At 52.4% G+C, this 18229-nt stretch overlaps 3 protein-coding genes across 3 annotated transcripts; 2 read left to right on the top strand and 1 right to left on the bottom strand.

Annotated features, from left to right (window-relative positions):
- Nucleotides 1-5819: 5819 nt before the first annotated feature.
- N7539_005300 (putative C6 transcription factor (AmyR)) lies at nucleotides 5820-7873 on the top strand (the record flags this gene model as incomplete). Its single annotated transcript, XM_056934902.1, has 3 exons — nucleotides 5820-6793; nucleotides 6884-7334; nucleotides 7433-7873. The coding sequence occupies 3 exons, from the start codon at nucleotides 5820-5822 to the stop codon at nucleotides 7871-7873; spliced, it is 1866 nt and encodes a 621-aa protein (XP_056790096.1).
- A 1734-nt stretch (nucleotides 7874-9607) lies between these two features.
- On the top strand, nucleotides 9608-10708 carry N7539_005299 (3-demethylubiquinone-9 3-methyltransferase; the record flags this gene model as incomplete). The annotated part of the gene is made up of 1 exon (XM_056934901.1): nucleotides 9608-10708. One exon carries the CDS (start codon nucleotides 9608-9610, stop codon nucleotides 10706-10708), a length of 1101 nt encoding a protein of 366 aa, XP_056790095.1.
- Nucleotides 10709-11309: 601 nt separating this feature from the next.
- N7539_005298 (putative RING and UBP finger domain protein) lies at nucleotides 11310-13710 on the bottom strand (the record flags this gene model as incomplete). The annotated part of the gene is given in 3 exon segments (XM_056934900.1): nucleotides 11310-12131; nucleotides 12146-12535; nucleotides 12646-13710. 3 exon segments carry the CDS (start codon nucleotides 13708-13710, stop codon nucleotides 11310-11312), a joined length of 2277 nt encoding a protein of 758 aa, XP_056790094.1.
- Between the last annotated feature and the right edge of the window lie 4519 nt (nucleotides 13711-18229).

Genomic DNA, 18229 nt, shown 5'->3' with positions numbered 1-18229 from the left:
TGACGCGTAGTGTGTACTCGTTCTTCATTGTCATCCTATCGTACTATGGTTCTATTGTCTCCTCCTGATAACGCATCTAGATCCAATTCCCCGCAGTAGAGGGGAGAGGAGGCTGGGAGACTGTGGTTCTGGGGGCGGTAGAACACATCCATAGGACAAAAGGCTCGGCCAATACAGTAGTACCGGGGTGAGCCGTGAGCGAGCGTCAAACGTTGTTCAAGTGTCAACCCGACGGTCCAGGGAGTCCTGGCACACGGCTTGCACGGCCCTTGCGAAGCAACGGCCGTGTGGGATGTGGTCGGTTCTCGGCGAGACGATGCCAGCCGAGCAGAGTACATCACAACAACAGGCTGGTATCTGTTCTTGATCGACAGGCTGGTTCCTGACCCTGGCACTTTCCTGAGCCATGGGCGGGATTCGTCCAATGCACTGGTATGGAGACGGGAGTAGTAGTCGGGGGAGGGAAGAGGAGAGCTCTTGCAGAGTGGAGAAGGGGTGTTTGGTCCAAGCCGAAGGCGAAAGATCTCGGGGAAACGAGACGGAGGTGCAGAGGAGAGGCGATTGGTCGATGGTCCGATAATTGACCGAGGCTGCATAAGGCCGACGGTCACAAGTGGAGTTGCTGACTCATTTTCGACCGAGCAGTTCAGCACGGGACCCGACCAGCACTGCAGTACCCGAGTACTTAGTACTTTCAACACTTTACACTCTACACTTCACAGGGTTATACCAGTCAACAGGCAATGGTCATACCCTCTGCATGGGATGAGGTGACGGGACAGGATCAGGGGACTTGACTCGATTGCATGACTGTTCCGTCTCTGCTGGTTTAAAAAGGACTATCGCCCAGCCCGAAACAGCGTAATTTCTCATCAAACTGTTCTGCCCTGACATGCCTAATCGATCCATGCGGATGGAGATGGAGATGGAGACTGGGGAAGACCCGGTCATCATGGTCACTCACTCTATGACTAGGTGTCTGTGTCATCTCTCTATCTAGCATCTACCACTTGTCTTTTCTTTCATGATCTTTCGCGGTTCGACTTCCCTTTTCTCTCTCTTGAATCCTGAAAGGCCGCGACCGATGGTGTGTTGGAGAGACTCCCACTCCATTTGCGGTACTACCTTCCCTGCGCGGAGACCTGACGGAGGAAGATATATCCGCGTGGCCAACAGAGTCTGTGGCAAAGTCTACCAAGTTCCAACAATCCTTCCAGTATGACCACACTCTGTGAGTACACACTACACCGTATCTTCTCGCCCGCGGCAGAGCAAAACATGCATCTCCAAAGAGCCCGGGGAAGTGGGGCCATATCATGAGGCACCGTGAAAGTATCGAAGAAGAGATCCAGTTGGTAGTAGGTAGTAGGCACTAAGTAGTAGGTAGTAGGTACTGGTAGTAAGGGACCACTACGTGGTGCAGAGCAAGCCGAAACTTGAGACGGAGCCCGAGGGAGACCGGATTGAGATTCGATGAGAACTGCCGCACTTGTTCAGTTGAATGTGTAGTGTTGACCGTCATCAACCCAACTTTCCCCGCCTACAGATAGTCTTAGAAGCACCAGATTCGTGATGGCAATTCCCACGGAGACTTTGCACTTTTGAAGTCGCAGTGGCCTGAGGTACCCCCATATTAGTTGGCGTAGTTGAATAGTGTTCTGTCATTCGGTCAGAGGAAGACACTATAAGTACATATAAACTATATAGTATAAGATATACGAGTCCAGCTTCAAATCGAAGCAGAGACGCTAGTACTCCAGTACTGTTCCAACCACCCGCTGATCCTACGGTGGTTGTCGACACCGCAGACGGGAGTGCACAGTCAAGTTTCAGTATAACCTCAGTAGCAGATCCCCGTAGACGCAAACAAGACCCAAAAAGGGAAATCAAGGTCCTGAATAGGCTCGACTCGCGAGTCAGTCAAATTATATCAAAGGCTATCGACCTTTGCCACTTGACGGTCAAGCGTCAAGTGTAGAGCCCTAGAGATTAGAGTGTCAGTGCAGTACTGGAGTCAGTAGTGTGTCCCTTCCCGAGCCGCTACCATTCCAGAAGAACTCCCCCCCCCGCCAAACCCCCAACTAAAACCTTGTTTCTTGTCTCCCGTCTCCCGTCTCCAGTCTCTAAGTACCACCACCTCGGCCTAGGTCTCGGCTCGACACGAACAACCTTTCTCGGTGAGTGTTTTCATCTTAGTGGACCACACGCCTACCAGGCAGCACATCCACGGCGGATGCCGATGGCAAAGTTTCACCCTTGGCGTGGACCGTCGAGACGATGATCGGGGTCGCAATCTGGGGAAGAGTCGATGTTCAGGTCTTCTGTTTGTGTGGGTCATTTGTTCCGGTGGTCAGGGTCGGAATCGCACGAGACCGTAGATATTAGACAGTGATGCTGGTGACGAGGTACTCGAGAGTCGAGACTGTGCAAAGGAATTCTGTGGACTGAGCGGTATGATCTTCTATCGTATGCCCGGGTTATACCCTGGAGCAAGCATGGAATCTTTCATATAAAGTGTACTGTGTAGTGTGTCACTGTGTACTGTCACTAGACTCACTAGACTAGTAGACTCACTGCTGTCGGTCTGTGTACTCTATACTCTGTAGGTATGCACAGTATGGCTGCTTTGTGGCGGCAGATACAAATCTTCGAATGGCTAGCACAAAGCGCTTAGACTTGTTTGTAGGCAACCCGCTTCTGTCAGAACCTTGGGGGCGATGGTCTAACAAGATCAATCTGGTAGTACAATAGAATGATCCTAGAGTCAGAAATCAGGTGTCTGAAGCTCGAATCCTCAAATCCCCAAGCGCAGGACTGAGAAAGGGTGGAGGATCCGAGGCAGATCGTTTCCTTGTGGTCCTATTGATCTGATCCCCTTGGGTACCCTGCTACCGTACTGGTATGGGTCGACGTGTCGTCGCCAAGGTCAACCGAGAGAAGATGTCATCACTTTCTCCTTTGAGAGCTTAGAATCGAACAGCATCGTGCGATGTTCCCATTGCGGCCCACCGCATCTTCAGTGTGATTTGCCACTCCTGATCTCATCCACGTTGAGGACAGTTCGTTTGTCTTTAGGCGAGCCTCTTCGGCGTCGTACCATCCCCCCCCCCTCCCTCCTCCCCTGGCCCCATCACCTCCACTGCAGGTAGCCTCAAGACATGAATCCGTCGAGGCGCTTTCCACTGAGTTTCTCGTCTTTCTCAGGCGTGAAAGAGGTACCCTTCAAGCCTCATAGAGTCCGGCCGACGAGCCTGCACTCACAGAGTCCACAGCCTGACCGTGACCATGCCACCGTGCTCGGCTTCCCGAAGCAGATGTCAAGACGCATCGGCATCTTCCACCCATTTGGAAAACCAAAAGGCAATGCGCCCCCAGAGAGAGCTTCTAGCGTGCCGTGGCTTGACAAGCTGACTGTGCTGATTGGATTTCGGACATCAAATGGGCCTAGCACGGGGCGCAAGCAGGCTGGCTATGTGGGATACACCCAATAAACTCCAGCATTCCATGCATTCCATCCGGTCTTCCATGGACTATCCGTTGCAAGACTGCGGAGACACGGGCTTGTTTGAGTCTAGCTTCACGTCTCACCAGGACGATTACCGTCTTTGATGATTGTCCTGCTGTGTGCGCCTAGCGCATCGAGTCTTCGTCATCCCTGCGTCGGAGAGGAGGGGGGGGGGCCCATGCTCGGGAGGAACGTTTTCGTCCAGAGAGTGATAGCATTGGCATATTCCCAGAGTCGTCGTGGTAGTAAACAGAACACATGTGAAAAATGATGCCGGTCAGGTTAGTTGGCAGTTGGCAGTTGGCAGTTGGTAGGCGGGCGGGCAAATCGTGTGGGAAATTCGCGCAGCCCCTCTTTTTTTTTTTTTTTTTTTTTTTTTTGTTTTTTCTCTCTCTCTTCTGCCCCCCCCCCCCCGCATTTGACTTTGGTAATATTCTCTTTTTCTCCATTCTTCTCTGGTGCTTCTCCTGATTTGGTGTGCCTGTGGTTGCGAAGTGTACACCAGAACCTTGCGACTATCTGAGCCACTCGGCCCATGATCCCAATGGAGTGAATGGGGAAAAATCATATAGCCCCTGGTCCCGGTGATGGTGGGTTCTGTATTTTCGCGGTGTGGAGTTGGGTCAGTGACCTCATCCGGGAAGCTTTGGCAACACGATTCATGACACTCTTGACTCCAGATCGAGTAAGGGTTTCCCGTTCGCAAGATCACCTTGTTGGAGATCCAACAGTCCCCTCCCCTCCAAAATGCAAAGTATGGGGGAGCTGGAAGTGCCGCAAGTCAGGCACAACAAAGCATATAGCAGATGCTAGGCAGAGCAAGTCGAGCCCTCTGCTGCAGGACTGCAGCCGTGCACTGCACTCTGCAGTCTGCACTGTAGCCGACCCATCCCCACTCCCCTGAAAGTCGGTCCCCCGGCTTTTTGCTCTGCCCGGTTCGGATGCTGGGGAACAGAGTCTCCTCGTCAGGGATAAGCCGATGGACACGGCCTGGCGTCTTACCGTCCCTGCGTGCCAAGGTGGGTTCCAGCCAAAACGAGGGATAGTCGGCCGGGATCTGCTGGCGCCCTTCGCTTAGATCTCCGGGGATGGGCGACAAGAGGCAGAGGCGCAGAGACAGGCTGGAGAAAGGTTGGACTTGGACAGCATCCCAGGGCGTGCACTCTGCTAGCACGGTGTGCTCACTGCTCAGTACTCACGAGTCACGACGCACTCCTCCTCGGTGCAGCAAGTGGAAGTGGCTTGCTGCATCCGGGGTTGTTTTGGGTCTAGTCTTGGAACGATGTGAGAGTTCTGGAAAGATCTGACTCGAGGCGAAGATCGTCTCATTGGCTTCCAGAACCCGGTTGGTGCAGGAAGAAGATGTGGAAGAGGGGAAATTTGACTTTCATCGAGAATAGCTTTCCTGTCGGTAATCAGCCAGGATCAGAACTGGCTTGCAATCGTGGATAGGCTGGCATTACAACGGAGGTCTGGAGGTCTGCCGGTCTGGAGCTCAGGCGTCAGGCACGTTTGCGTGTGTGGGCAAGGCCTCCAAGCTTCAGACATTAATCACATCATCATCATCATCATCATCATCATCATCCGTTGATCTCCACTGTAGACCGATACACGGATATGCGAGGCCTTGACTGACCAGAGGTGTCCAGCAGCAAGATCTGGCAAGAATAACTCATAGCGATGGATGAGACTCAGGCTAGTACAAGACAGAGTGAATATCACGCTGAGCCGGACGGCGAAGTGAGCCAGAGGAGCAACAAGAAGCTACTGAATAGCGCCTCCATTCACCTTCTGCAATTCACGATTCACGATACACACTATTCACAGAGACCCTGAAAGGCTTCACCAGCTCGCAGTGACTGGAAATCGTGCAGGGGCCTTTTGCGGGGCGGATTTGGCGTGGCCCCGCGCTTCCCCAGATGAACCAGTGGTTTTTGATTCTTTGCGATTATGAATTCCTTTTCTGTTCTTGTAATTAATTCGACTTTCGACAACCGCTATTACTATTAACTGCATATTACCTTGGCTGGTCACTGAAGTCCATACTCGCCTGGACTATTTTATACTTCAACTATCGACACCGTTCCTCCCCTCCTCCTTGTCCTGCCTCAGCGTTCATATCGTGTATCCCCGGCCATCTGGTGGAGTCTTGGGTAATTGTGTCTCCATCTTTTTTTTTTCTCTTTGCTCCTCCACTTTGGTACCAGACTTTGCTCTACACAGCCCTCCTCACGTTCACTGGAACCTCTTTCTTTTTTTCGAGCCTACTTGAATCTTGAATACCGCCGTTGCCAAGTGTGCTACGTGATCCAGCATGGACATGGCTGCGCCATCCAAGCCGTCCTTTAAACAAGCATGTGACAACTGTCGTCGTCGCAAGATCAAATGCTCTCGCGAATTGCCTTGTGACAAATGTCAGCGTCTGCTCTTGTCCTGTTCCTATAGCGATGTGCTGCGTCGCAAAGGACCCAAGTTTCGAACCCTCTACCCGCTGGCGCCTATTCATCCACTATCAACTCGCAATAATGCCTCCCAGGAGCGGCTCTACACCGACCAAGATCCGTATCAACCAGACGGATCCTATGGAATCAGTTCTCCAGCGTCTCCAAATTTCATGGTGATCGACGCCCAGTATGTTCCACATGACCTCTCCGACACCCTCTCTCAACTTCCACCACCAGAGCTGGTCTCTTCTCCGGACTCGACCGATTCACTGATGGAATCGGTTCGGGGCCAGAGTACCGGCCAACTGCTCCCGGGTCCACGACGTCTCTCATCACAGATCTTGCTCGCCCATGTCAACGTTTATTTGAAGTATCTGTTCCCGATCATGCCGGTTGTACGGGGAGACCAGCTGCGGCGGGATAGCCAGCAGCCGGAGATGTTGTCGCCCTCTCGGTACGCGTTCCTGGCCTCCCTCTGTGCTGCCACGCACATCCAGTTGAAGCTCGATGGGGACACTCCGGTCCCAGACCCAGCTCGTTTGGAGAGTCTGGGCGATGGCCATTCCTTGTTCTCGGGGGAGACACTGCTGTCCGAGGCTCTGCGGGCACGCCGTGACTGCGACATTCTAGACGACGTGAGCATCGAAAGCCTCCTCACCTCATTTTTCTTGTTTGCCTCTTATGGCAATCTGGATAAACAGAGTCATGCATGGTACTACCTCTGTGAGGCCATCTCCATGACATTTTCCTTGGGTCTGCATCGAGAATCGACCTATGCAGAGCTCAGTGTTGAAGATGCCGAGGAAAGGAGGCGAGTCTTTTGGCTGCTATTCATCACAGAGAGGTAAGTGCCTCAACCACCATCATCCCTGAATCTGCCCATGTTTTTTTTCTCTTTCGGGCCAGGACTAACCCGTCGGTGGTGTGCTCCCAGGGGCTATGCACTTCAACAAGCCAAGCCAGTCATGCTTCGAAGCTCAATTCACAAGCCCCAAGTTCTCTGCTCCGAAGACCCCATTCTGGCCTACGGCTTTATCAACTTGATTGGAATCTTTGAGAAACTCACCTCAAATCTTTACGATTGGCTTTCCGCAGGCGGGGCCGACGGTCTGTTAGAGCGACCCCCGACATCCAACATTCAAGCGGGTCTGTGTAAGCCGGTCTCTCTCGATGGGGTCATGGAGATCCAGCAGGTCGACATTCTCATCACACAGCAATGGCTGCAAGCAATGATGTGGAAATTGTCCATGAGCCACGCCACACAACCGGGCAATCACGATGACCGAGTTCTTCCCTTTCATCTCCCCGTCATGGTCGGTAAAGCCGTCATGGGTGTGATCGGTTCCGCTTCCCAGGGTGCGGTTGACGCTCACGGGATCGGCATGGTAAGTCTCCCAAGTCTCCTTTATCGCCGCTCCACTCACCTGGCCCTTTCCAACCTCCGTCCACAGTCCGAAAGGCTGACCCTCTCCCTCTCATCCAGGAGCAAAAACTCTTCGATATGGGCCTCTCAGTCGCCGACGTGACCCAATCCCTCGGCACCAAAGGCGTCCATCGTCTCGCCGAATCCACCATCGACCCCCGCGAACTCCTATGGGGAATCCTGCAGACCCTCTCCCAGATCCGCGGATCCCCTTCCTATCTCTTCCCCACACTCCTCGAACGGTGCAAGTCCGTCCTCGGACTGGACTGCACCATCACCGTTGGCAACTTCCTCCCAACATTGGGCGCGCAGGTGCCCAATGCCTCGGGACTTTCGGGAGTTCCCTGGGCAGGCGAGCAAGGCTGGGACTTATTGGCCGCGTGTCGGGATGTTCGAGGTTCCCATAGTATTCACATGGAAGGCGAGCATCAAGAACATGACGAGCATCTTCACCGACATCTTTCGGGGGCGGGCTTGGTAGGATCGCAACTGGAGTTTTAGAGATTGACGACAGGACACCGGACATCGGATACCATTGATCCCATGCCCATGCCTCCCGAATAGTCTTCAACCTCCACTCTCTCAACCGACGTCTCATGTGTTGCCCATCCCCGTCATTTTCATACGTTCAATTTTCACATTTCCCGTACGCGTCAATCTATCTCCTCTATTCCTCGAGATACGACACGAGACCTCTCCCCTCCTATGATTTCTTTTCCATGTGTTCTGATTGATGATACCACTCTGACTCTGGCGTTCTTGCGCTGACCCTGACCTGTTTGATATATTTGTTATTTTGTCCTCTATTGTTCGTCCTTCTTCTGTCTTCCTGCTTCTTGCGTTTACAATAGATGGGGAGGTGCTTGTGTACACACGATCTTGATGTGATATGGTTATTTTGTGCTGGATGCTGATGATGTTGATTGTACTGGTTCCTTGGAAGATCTTTTGGAATATCAGACATATATTTATTACTTCTCGTCAGAAATGCACCAAGATCGACTACCTTAAGAGTTCGGGCTAACGTCTTCGTTGGAATCCACCCGACTCTTGGAAACGGGGGCCATATAACACATGTATTCTTCAAGAGTTTCCCCATCGGTATCCACAGGACATAAGCGCAGACAGACGGGAAACGGCCCTATGGACAAAGTGAGACAGAATTTCCAGTTGTTAATATTATCATTGATGAAGGTGCCGTTGCTCTAACATATCCAACGTGGTGAGGAAGAAAATTGATGATTTGTCACTCTAACCAGCAAATTTAATCCGGATTGTAAGCCCAGACGACGTCCAAGCTTAAAAATGTCGAGGCCTTCCCCATGCTGTCCTGGTACATAGTCTTCCAGTAGAGTCTACAGAGTCTAGGTACCTACTTCCTTGTGTTGAGAGGTGGCTACCGCAGATGCAACATGCTGCATCCCAGTATGAGAGAGGAATGAGTGTGAGATTGACTGGCTAGCAGAGATTCTACCTAGGTTAAAGACTGCGGTGAGACGGCAGTATCGCATGCTGTACGAACAGAGGAAACTTATTTTGAGGATCATGAGGCGTGTAGACAAGTGCCGGATAAACCATCCAGAAAGGACTACTTCGAACGAGAACTTCGTAGTAGCCTCTCAGTAAAGATTTAGTCTCCGGAATTGACGATATTCAGATGAAGTACATAGATCGAGTTTGAAATTCATATACTCGCCGTTATAAGAGTATTCGACGTAGCCGCGTAGCAAGCACTACTATGATTTATCAATTGTATCATCATTTTGATTCTATTACCACAATTTTTCATGCGATGTTGGCATAATGTTGCGATATCGCTACTTTGGCGCCCTCAGGATTCCCTGCTCGGTCATCATGTCGAGAGTTGGGAGTCCACTGCGGCCTGCGCGGCTCCCGTTCTTCACTCGGGCTTGGCGTGTTTGTCTCGGAGGTAGTCGCGGATGCCGACAGCTTCAACTTTCTTCATGCCGCCGACTGGACTCGAGTTGCTTGATTGACAGGTCAATCTGTGACTCCGGCACGAATTGACCTATGAATTGATCAATTATATATATATATATATATTTATCTCGAGGTGAGTCTGAACATATACCTACCGTCTCATGCATAGCTAAGCCGCGCCCACCTGGCAGACCAAATCAAGTTTGTGCGCACCTTGAGCTTCGAGCCCGGCTACTTCAGCGCCGCTCCTTCAGTCCCTTTGTCTGAACTCGATTGCTTTACCAGAGACCCAAGATGTCCTCGATACGCCTTTCGAAGATTCCCTCCAGGGCCGTTCGAGCTGCCTCAACAGCAATCAGGCCAGCATGCCGAGGCTCTCAGACTGGTGTCACCTCGTCCACCACACGCAACCACTCCACGACATCATCCGTCTCTGCCGATGAGCTCTCCCATTTCTCGGCTCTCGCCAGCTCCTGGTGGGATCCGATGGGTCCGTCGCGAATCCTACATTTGATGAACCCATTGCGACATGAATTCATCGCATCCTGCTTGGCCGAAAGTCCTCCACCGACCACTCCCGTCGCCGGCGCAACCGGCACATCCTCATTGTCTCCTCCCCCGGCTAATCTTCACTATCTGGATATCGGCTGCGGCGGTGGAATCTTTGCTGAATCTCTTGCGCGCACTATTCCTCTCGATCCGTCTGCGCCAGCTCCCACTGCCACCCGGGCCGCCTCCATGACGGCAGTCGATCCTTCGGCCATGCTCATCCAGGTCGCACGCGAACATGCCCGACTCGATCCAACCGTCGATACGCACCTGCGTAGCGGCAAGTTCAAATACCTCAACACGACACTGGAAGACCTGCTCGCATCACCATCACCGTCCACATCGCCAGCCCCAGCCCCAGCCTCTTCCTCACCTACACCGTCACCCTCCAACACCACCCCCTCCCACCCGCAATTCGACATGGTCACCCTCTTCGAAGTCATCGAACACATCGACCCCCAAACCACCACCCCGCAAACCTTCCTCTCGCACTGTCTTCGCGCCCTCAAACCCGGCGGCTGGCTCATCGGCTCCACCATCTCCCGCACCTTCCCCTCCTGGCTCCTCAACCAAGTCATCGCCGAAGCCCCCTGGCCCATCGGCGTCGTCCCGCGCGGCACCCACGAATGGAGCAAATTCGTGAACCCGCCAGAACTACAAGCCTGGGCGCAAGAAGGGCTGATGCGCGCGGCAGACTCGGCGACAACGAGGGGTGGAGCCAGTGCGTTGGAGGGCACGCGATGGAAGTGTATGGGGACGATTTACGTTCCGGGGCTGGGGTGGAAGATGGTGTCTGGATCGGAGAGTTGGGGGAACTATTTCTGGGCTGTGAAGAAGGGAGTTTAAGAATGTCGGTTTTGTTTTGATCGGTTGATCTCATCGAGTGCGTGGTTGCTTGGGCCCTTTGTCTGCGTTGCTGGGCAGTTGCTCGCTGAATTGTATGATTAGTACTGATGGGCGGGACTCTTACGTGTATATACGAAGCGGATATCAGAAATGCGACTGGATAGAGTTATCCTACCTCATGTAAGACATGCTTACATGCTACAGAGTCATCCATCATATGTCCCACGAAAACGGACAATAATAAGTACGATTAAAATGCATCAGCGACATTACATGGTATCAAAGTATCAAGCGTGACTGAGAACCAAAGGGGGAATCTACACTGCTATACTGAGCTTCGAGCAGCCTATACAAATTCTTTGAGGGTAACCTTGCTCAGCTCAGGTCAGCTTCAGAAACGAGGGACAAAGTATCAATCGCAGACAGCTTTCAAAACATGGACAGTAGACAGCTCCAGTATTCTTCCAATTCACTCGTCACACATAAGTCGTTGCCACCTGATCATGGGGCCCATTCCAACAGATGCTTGTGATACAGGCATCCCGTACATCAAGAAAGACTGAACACAGCGCACTCCAGGTCCCAACCCCCTATATGCACCTCATTTCTTCCCCTTGCCCCGATTGCGCTTCTTCTTCGCAGATTCCGCCGGTGGCGGAGCAGGTACACTGACCGTCCCCTGCTCAATATCCTCCCCCGCACCCTGTAATTTCTGACTACTACTGATGAAAAAAGTCAAGTCCCGATTCTGCTCCTGTAGATCCAAAATCTCCGCCTTTAGCGTATCGACCTGGTTCTTCAACCCCGACTTTTCGCTCGTCACGTGGTCCAGTTTCTCCATCAAGCTTGCGTTGATTGTCTTTTCTTCGCGCCAGTCTTTCTCCATTCGACGAGCCAGTGCTTCGAATTTCTCTGCGCGTTTCTCGAGACGTTCTCGTTCGCGCTCCATGCTAGGCAGGGACTCGGCTGTGAGGGTGTCGAATTTCGCTTGAAGCTCGGCCAAACGCGCGGTTGTCTCACTGGCTGCTTTTTCGGCGGCGGCGGCGGCGGCACTGGCTCGAGAGGCCTTGTCCGCGGCCCGTTCCACGACTTCCTCGAAGTAAGCGCGTTGACTTTCCAGCTGCGACGTGAGCAGGTGGGTGTATTCTACACTCATGTTCTCCAATTTCTCGCGAGGCACGGCGTCTCCACAGTCGGGGGGATCAAGTGCGGAATGGTCGGCGGCGGGGAGTTCGACGAGCTTGCCGTCTGTTTTGCTCTGGATGATGCGGTGGACGTATGCGTCGCCGACGTAGTCCCATACGCGCTGGGAGTGGAGATCGATGGCAAAGGCGTGCGAGGTGGACTTCCAGTGGTCAAAGGCGTGGGCGCCATCGTACCGGCCACAGCCTACTGAGCCGCAGATGAGACAGGCCCAGAGGTTCTCTTCTGTGTGACAGACGCTGCATTCTGCAGGCTCGTCCTCCCCGGCGCCGAGGTGGATCCTTTGCGGAAATCGTCTTGCGTGTATCGGCACACGGGACATCCGCTCCCCTTCCATTTCTGCAGACATGTGCAGTGGAAGACGTGCTGGCATATGATTGTGAGGAGACCGGTGGTCTCATCCATACGTTCCAGGCACACAGGACACGTGGGGAGCTCGATCAAGGCGGGTGTAGGAGGAGCAAGAGGTTTCGTCGAGAGTGTGGCTGGAGCAGTAGAAGACGCTGTGTGTTTGAGAGGTGGTGGGTGGGCACCAGGTTCTGCAGATGAGTATGACATGGACGACTCGGGCTCGACGACTTGGATTTCAACCGAGTTGACAAAGACAACATGACAGGTCTCGGGCTGGACAGGGGAATCATGATCACCGTTAGCTAGACACCAAAAAAATATACCCAGGTTGATTGCGCGGAAAAACAAACACCACTTTCTATCCCTGCAGGATAACAACATACCTCCATGCTATTGAACACCTTCCCATTCCACTCCTTCTGCCATTCCTTCGCCCGCTTCCCATTCCGAAACTTCATCAAGACCATATACCGATTGGCCCGCGGCGTGCGAATCATCCGAAAATGACTAACATCATCCATCGTACCTTGACCGACAAAGCCCAAAAAGTCCGGAGGCGACAAGTAACTAGGCACCGCCAGGATGCACAGCGTCGAGCAATCCTCATCAAGCGCCAGCTTCCTCCCAGCTGAGGAGGAGCCCTTCTCGACAGACGAGCCAGCCGCCACATGATTCGAAGATGTCGCACCATCAGAGTGATCCCCCGGGTGCCTCGCCACAGCTGCAGAGCCCTTCAAATACGTCGGGTAATCATCCTCATTACCCGCTAGATAGGGCGTCTCCTCCACGTCCCGGTACAAATGGACGATGCCCCAGACACTCTCATGGATCTCACGATCAAGTGGGATGTATCGGCCCCTAGTGCGCAATCCACCCAGAATGTCGGTGCCAATGCCCGCAGCGACGAGGTTGTCCGCATTCACCGAGGATCCATGCTCGCCACCAGTTCGTCCTCGTGCAGCCGTGGCACTGTCGCGTCTTGCATCTCGCTTTCCTGATCTTTCCTCGGGTATGACCATATCGATACACCCCACAAGTATCGGGCCCGTTCGAGCGTCGGTGTCAAGGTCGGCAGGTCGAGAAGACGAAACAGAGTGATTACCACGTAGAAGAGCCGAGTCGAACGCTCGACGTTGGTTATGGTGCTGATGCTGCGTAGCGCGAGTCGAAGAACCGGCAGTCGCGGGAACGGTATCTGAGGCCGCAGAAGCAAAGTTGAGTCGTCGATCAAGCGTCGTAGAACGGGTCGCAAGGTCCCTGGTCGCAGACGTGTCCACGGGTATTTGATGGTTGACGCTAGATATCTTCGATCCGCCGTGGAGCGCAGATGGTACCAGGACACGGTCCCGCGCTTGAAAAGGCAGAAAAGCCTCACTGATGGAATTCAATGCCAGAGATGTAGAATCATACAGTACTTCGATCCTGATATGGTAAAAGTATGCGGGCATCCCGGGCAAACACAGCTCACATGTCCATGGAGCGGGGCATGGAGATTCCTCTGAGTCAAGGAATACCTCAATTAACTTGGTCGGGGAGGTCACTGACTGCCTGCAGTACTGTGAACACTTGGAGCGCACAAAGACAAGGAAGATGTGCACCGGTTAAGCTTTTTGGAGGTCACCGATAGCTACTCTATCTGTATCGACTGCCCACTTGGAGAAGCGCCGGGTATGCCGTCAGCGCCGGATGCTGACATAATCGCCCCAAGTTTCAACCTTACGACCGGGCGTCTTGTACGACAAGAGGCTGTCATCATGTCCGGAGAGTCACCTAAATGTGGATGGCTTTGTCTTACTTGCTGGGTCGGGCAAGTCAATGATGATGCACCGAAGAAATCTTGAATGGTTGGAAGCTACCATATGTCAATGTGATGAGATATTTACTTGCCGATGACAGGTGGCCAAGTTTCGTCCATTTACATACAATAGTAGTACGCTACACGATGAGAGATACTACGTAGGTTGCTAACTTGCTACCACGGATAGGAAAGATATGTAACGGCACAACAGGCAGAGGGATTGCCTGGATAATGAATTCATGAAAAGGATAGAAAATGCCCGAAGGTATCACCGTTGAATAATAGGTTAATCAAAAAGAAGAGACCTCAAGCCTCAAACAACCAACCAACGCCGTACGGTTCCATTAAGAACCAGTCGCAATGGAAGTGCTTCATAAGAGCATAGAAAGAAGAGGAGCGAACTCAGGCCGATGTCGTCAGAGTATTAGAAAAAAAATCTACTGGCCACCGCGAAGACGCAACACCAGGTGGAGTGTGGACTCCTTCTGGATGTTGTAGTCGGACAAGGTGCGTCCATCCTCAAGCTGCTTACCAGCAAAGATGAGGCGCTGCTGGTCAGGGGGAATACCCTCCTTGTCTTGGATCTTGCTCTTGACGTTGTCGATAGTGTCTGACGACTCCACCTCCAGTGTGATTGTCTTGCCAGTGAGGGTCTTGACGAAGATCTGCATACCACCACGGAGACGGAGAACCAAGTGCAGAGTGGACTCCTTTTGGATGTTGTAATCAGAGAGTGTGCGACCGTCCTCCAGCTGCTTGCCGGCGAAGATGAGACGTTGCTGGTCTGGGGGAATACCCTCCTTGTCTTGAATCTTGCTCTTCACGTTATCGATGGTATCTGAGGATTCAACTTCCAGTGTAATCGTCTTGCCAGTGAGGGTCTTGACGAAGATCTGCATACCACCACGGAGACGGAGAACCAAGTGGAGGGTTGATTCCTTCTGAATGTTGTAGTCGGAAAGAGTGCGACCGTCCTCCAGCTGCTTGCCGGCGAAGATCAGGCGCTGCTGGTCGGGGGGAATGCCCTCCTTGTCCTGGATCTTGGACTTGACATTGTCGATGGTATCCGAGGACTCAACTTCGAGGGTGATGGTCTTGCCGGTCAAAGTCTTAACAACTATAGAACGCGGGTCAGTATGGGGTAGTGAAATCGAGGAAGGGAGGGGGGATGCCGCGAAAGTGGGCTGCGAACGGGTAGAAGTGGAGTCAAAGAGGGGGGCGAAAACGTACAGATCTGCATGCCACCACGGAGGCGAAGAACCAAGTGGAGGGTAGACTCCTTCTGGATGTTGTAGTCGGAAAGAGTGCGACCGTCTTCCAGCTGCTTGCCGGCGAAGATCAGGCGCTGCTGGTCGGGGGGGGATGCCCTCCTTGTCCTGAATCTTGGACTTGACGTTATCGATGGTGTCGCTGGACTCCACCTCAAGGGTGATAGTCTTGCCGGTGACTGTGAGGAGGCAGATGTTAGCATTTTGTGTTTTGATGGCGCACGACGTAGCGTTAATTCATGTCCAGCGAGAGAAAGAACTTACGGGTCTTCACGAAGATCTGCATAGTGGAGGGCAGTGATAATCAAAAGACGTGTGGTGGTGGCAGTTGGGAAGGGGAAATGGGGCGAGAGACAGAGATGGCAAATTTTCTGATCCTCGCGGTGGAAAACAGGGTATCGAGATGAGTAGACAACGGAAAGAATCCACGAGGAAGAGTAGGAGAGGGGGTGAGGTTTAAGTAGGGAAGCGCGATGAGATGAGGGGGCGAAGCGCCTTAGTCAGAAAAGCATGACGCCTCGGCGCGAAGATACTAGAACAAACGGGGGCTGGACTCTGGACTCCCAACACGGCAGGCAGACTTTGGAATGACTACGACGGGACTACGACGGGACTAACAGAGCAGGCCAACGCCATGGCGCCAATGAAGGAGAAAAGTGAATTTCCAGCCACGGCTCGGGTCTAGGAACAAGCAGAGGCACATCCACTAATCAACGGTAGCGGTATCTCGAACCTTACCAAGCAGGAGGGCGCCCCAAAGTGAAAAAGATTGCCGGAGTACCGGATATGACTCAAAAATCAGGGTGCACGTCTGACGGTCTCGGGAATCGGGCTGTCTAGTGAGTCGTGAGTGTGACTAGTCTCTGTTCTGTACAGTATACACATATGGAAGACGCCACCTCGAGAACCAACAAGACAGTCTAGTAACCTTGGTTCTCCATACTCAAAGTTGAGGGTTCCTGCACTGCCATACCAGACCTTATCGGCGCCGATCGATGGGCGAGATCGTGGACGAGAATCGCCAGGCTGTCAGAATTAATCTTTCCACATTCTACCCTGCAGCTGCTCTCGATATGGCTTGTTCCTTGTTTCGGGGCTGCAGGATTTGCAAGAGCACTCATCTGTCATAGACGGCTTCTACCGGCCGTCTGGACGGGATGTAGGGATGTAGTGCCAGCCTCAAATAATGATGACGTGGGAGAAGAGAGGCTTATCGCGAAAAGAGGGGGTGGGCCGATGATCAGCTGGAGCCTGATTAGCGCCATCATACAGCGGCAGTGGTGCTCCACAGCAGTATTGTAACTTTGACAGACCATTACAGAATACAGCTGTAATGAATGTATCGTTTCGTTTAGGAGAACATCACATGATTCAGGTCATCGCTCAGTCTAGTGAGGAAGATCTCGGAAAGGAGTATTGCTCCCAGTTCACCGATTTCAGACCTGAACGCCCTCTAGTCCTCTACACTCGGGGAATCAGTGGCTCGAAGATGAGGATCCCAGTGGTAATATACATACACCCTGTCACGAAATCTAGAATAATACCATACATACATAGCACCTCCTGTACCCGTGTCCTGTATGCCAATTGCCCACCCCCGGTCTTGAGTCTTCTATACTTAGCTGCGATTTTTCAGTCACATGACTATAAATTGACCGATGCTTCCGGCATCGGCACTCACCGCCTGCGACGCTTTAGGAGAATGGCCGTGTCCAGTAAACAAAGATATGTTCCCGTATAGGAGCAACGTTCAAAGAATTGCACTTGCCCATCTTCAGACCAGGCAGATTGTCACAGGCAGTCCAGTGGTGATAACCAGTTCCTTCTATCATATTGAGCTTCTAATTCCATCACCCCCGTCTCCATCATGGTCCATTCCACTTCTTAGAGACCCGCACTATAAAGTGGGGACCTTGTAAGTGCAAAGGTACTCCCGACTCCGAGCCCTGTCTCTTGCTTCGTTCACTGGAGATTGGAGAATCTTCAGGTGTGATGGTGCAGTACAGCCTTTGCAGGCTGGATGCCCCGAACAGTGTCATTATCTTCCTGGGTCGACGTGGTGGCTGAACCATGATTGGAAAGTGGTAGGTGGCGGGTGAATCTCTGGTTAATTGCTGGGCCTTCAAGCCAGTCTGCTCAAGTATATGAGGTTTGGATCATCGCCGAGATAAGGTCGTTCGAGGTCTTCCATCAGGGTGGTTTCCAATTTGCCTCTCAACCTTACGAAGCAGGAGTGCCTCGATGGAAAACCCGTTATTTCGACTTACTCGGAGCGGAGGGGAATCTGGTCGGGATACCACCGCTCATTCACGGTAGTGCTACAAGACATCATGAAGCATCGCTTCCTCGACTATAATGCATCAGTACCCTCCTCGGTGATATGGGCGTGTTCCAAGTAATCGTCAAACCACTTCAAGCCTTATGGATCTACAGATGAGGAAAAGATATCACGGAATAGAGATAGAATGTGTTTGAAAGAGTACTAAAGGCAAGCTCATGCCCAAGTCCATGGACTAGGCCTGTCATCTCTCAACAGGAGCTGGTCCGCAGAATGTCAGAGTAAAATCGCAACAACACGCACACGAGTAACAGACAGACGGCCGTACACGGTTCATAAATTTCATCATCCTCGTTCACCGCCGAGGAAGCTATGCGAAAAAAGACGACTTATCACACAGACGACTAAACATATATCTCAATAAAAAAAAAAGACGCCGAAGATTGTCAATCAAAGGAAGAGAGCCGGCGAGTGAGAAGACTCGGGTTTCCAAAAGGGAAAAGAGATAAGTCGCGAACGTGCCAAAAAGAACCCAAAAAACAAACAAACAACATGCTGATAGGCGCAGTGAACTCGCTCAGATAAGCTCGGATAGATTCAAGATCAAGATCAGATGAGATACC

The sequence above is a fragment of the Penicillium diatomitis genome (genome assembly GCF_028827545.1).
Source record: "Penicillium diatomitis strain IBT 30728 chromosome Unknown utg000005l_segment0_segment0, whole genome shotgun sequence".
Taxonomy (NCBI): Eukaryota; Fungi; Ascomycota; class Eurotiomycetes; order Eurotiales; family Aspergillaceae; genus Penicillium; species Penicillium diatomitis.
The sequence above is the reverse complement of the archived record's forward strand: the minus strand, read 5'-3'. Positions and strand labels throughout refer to the sequence as shown.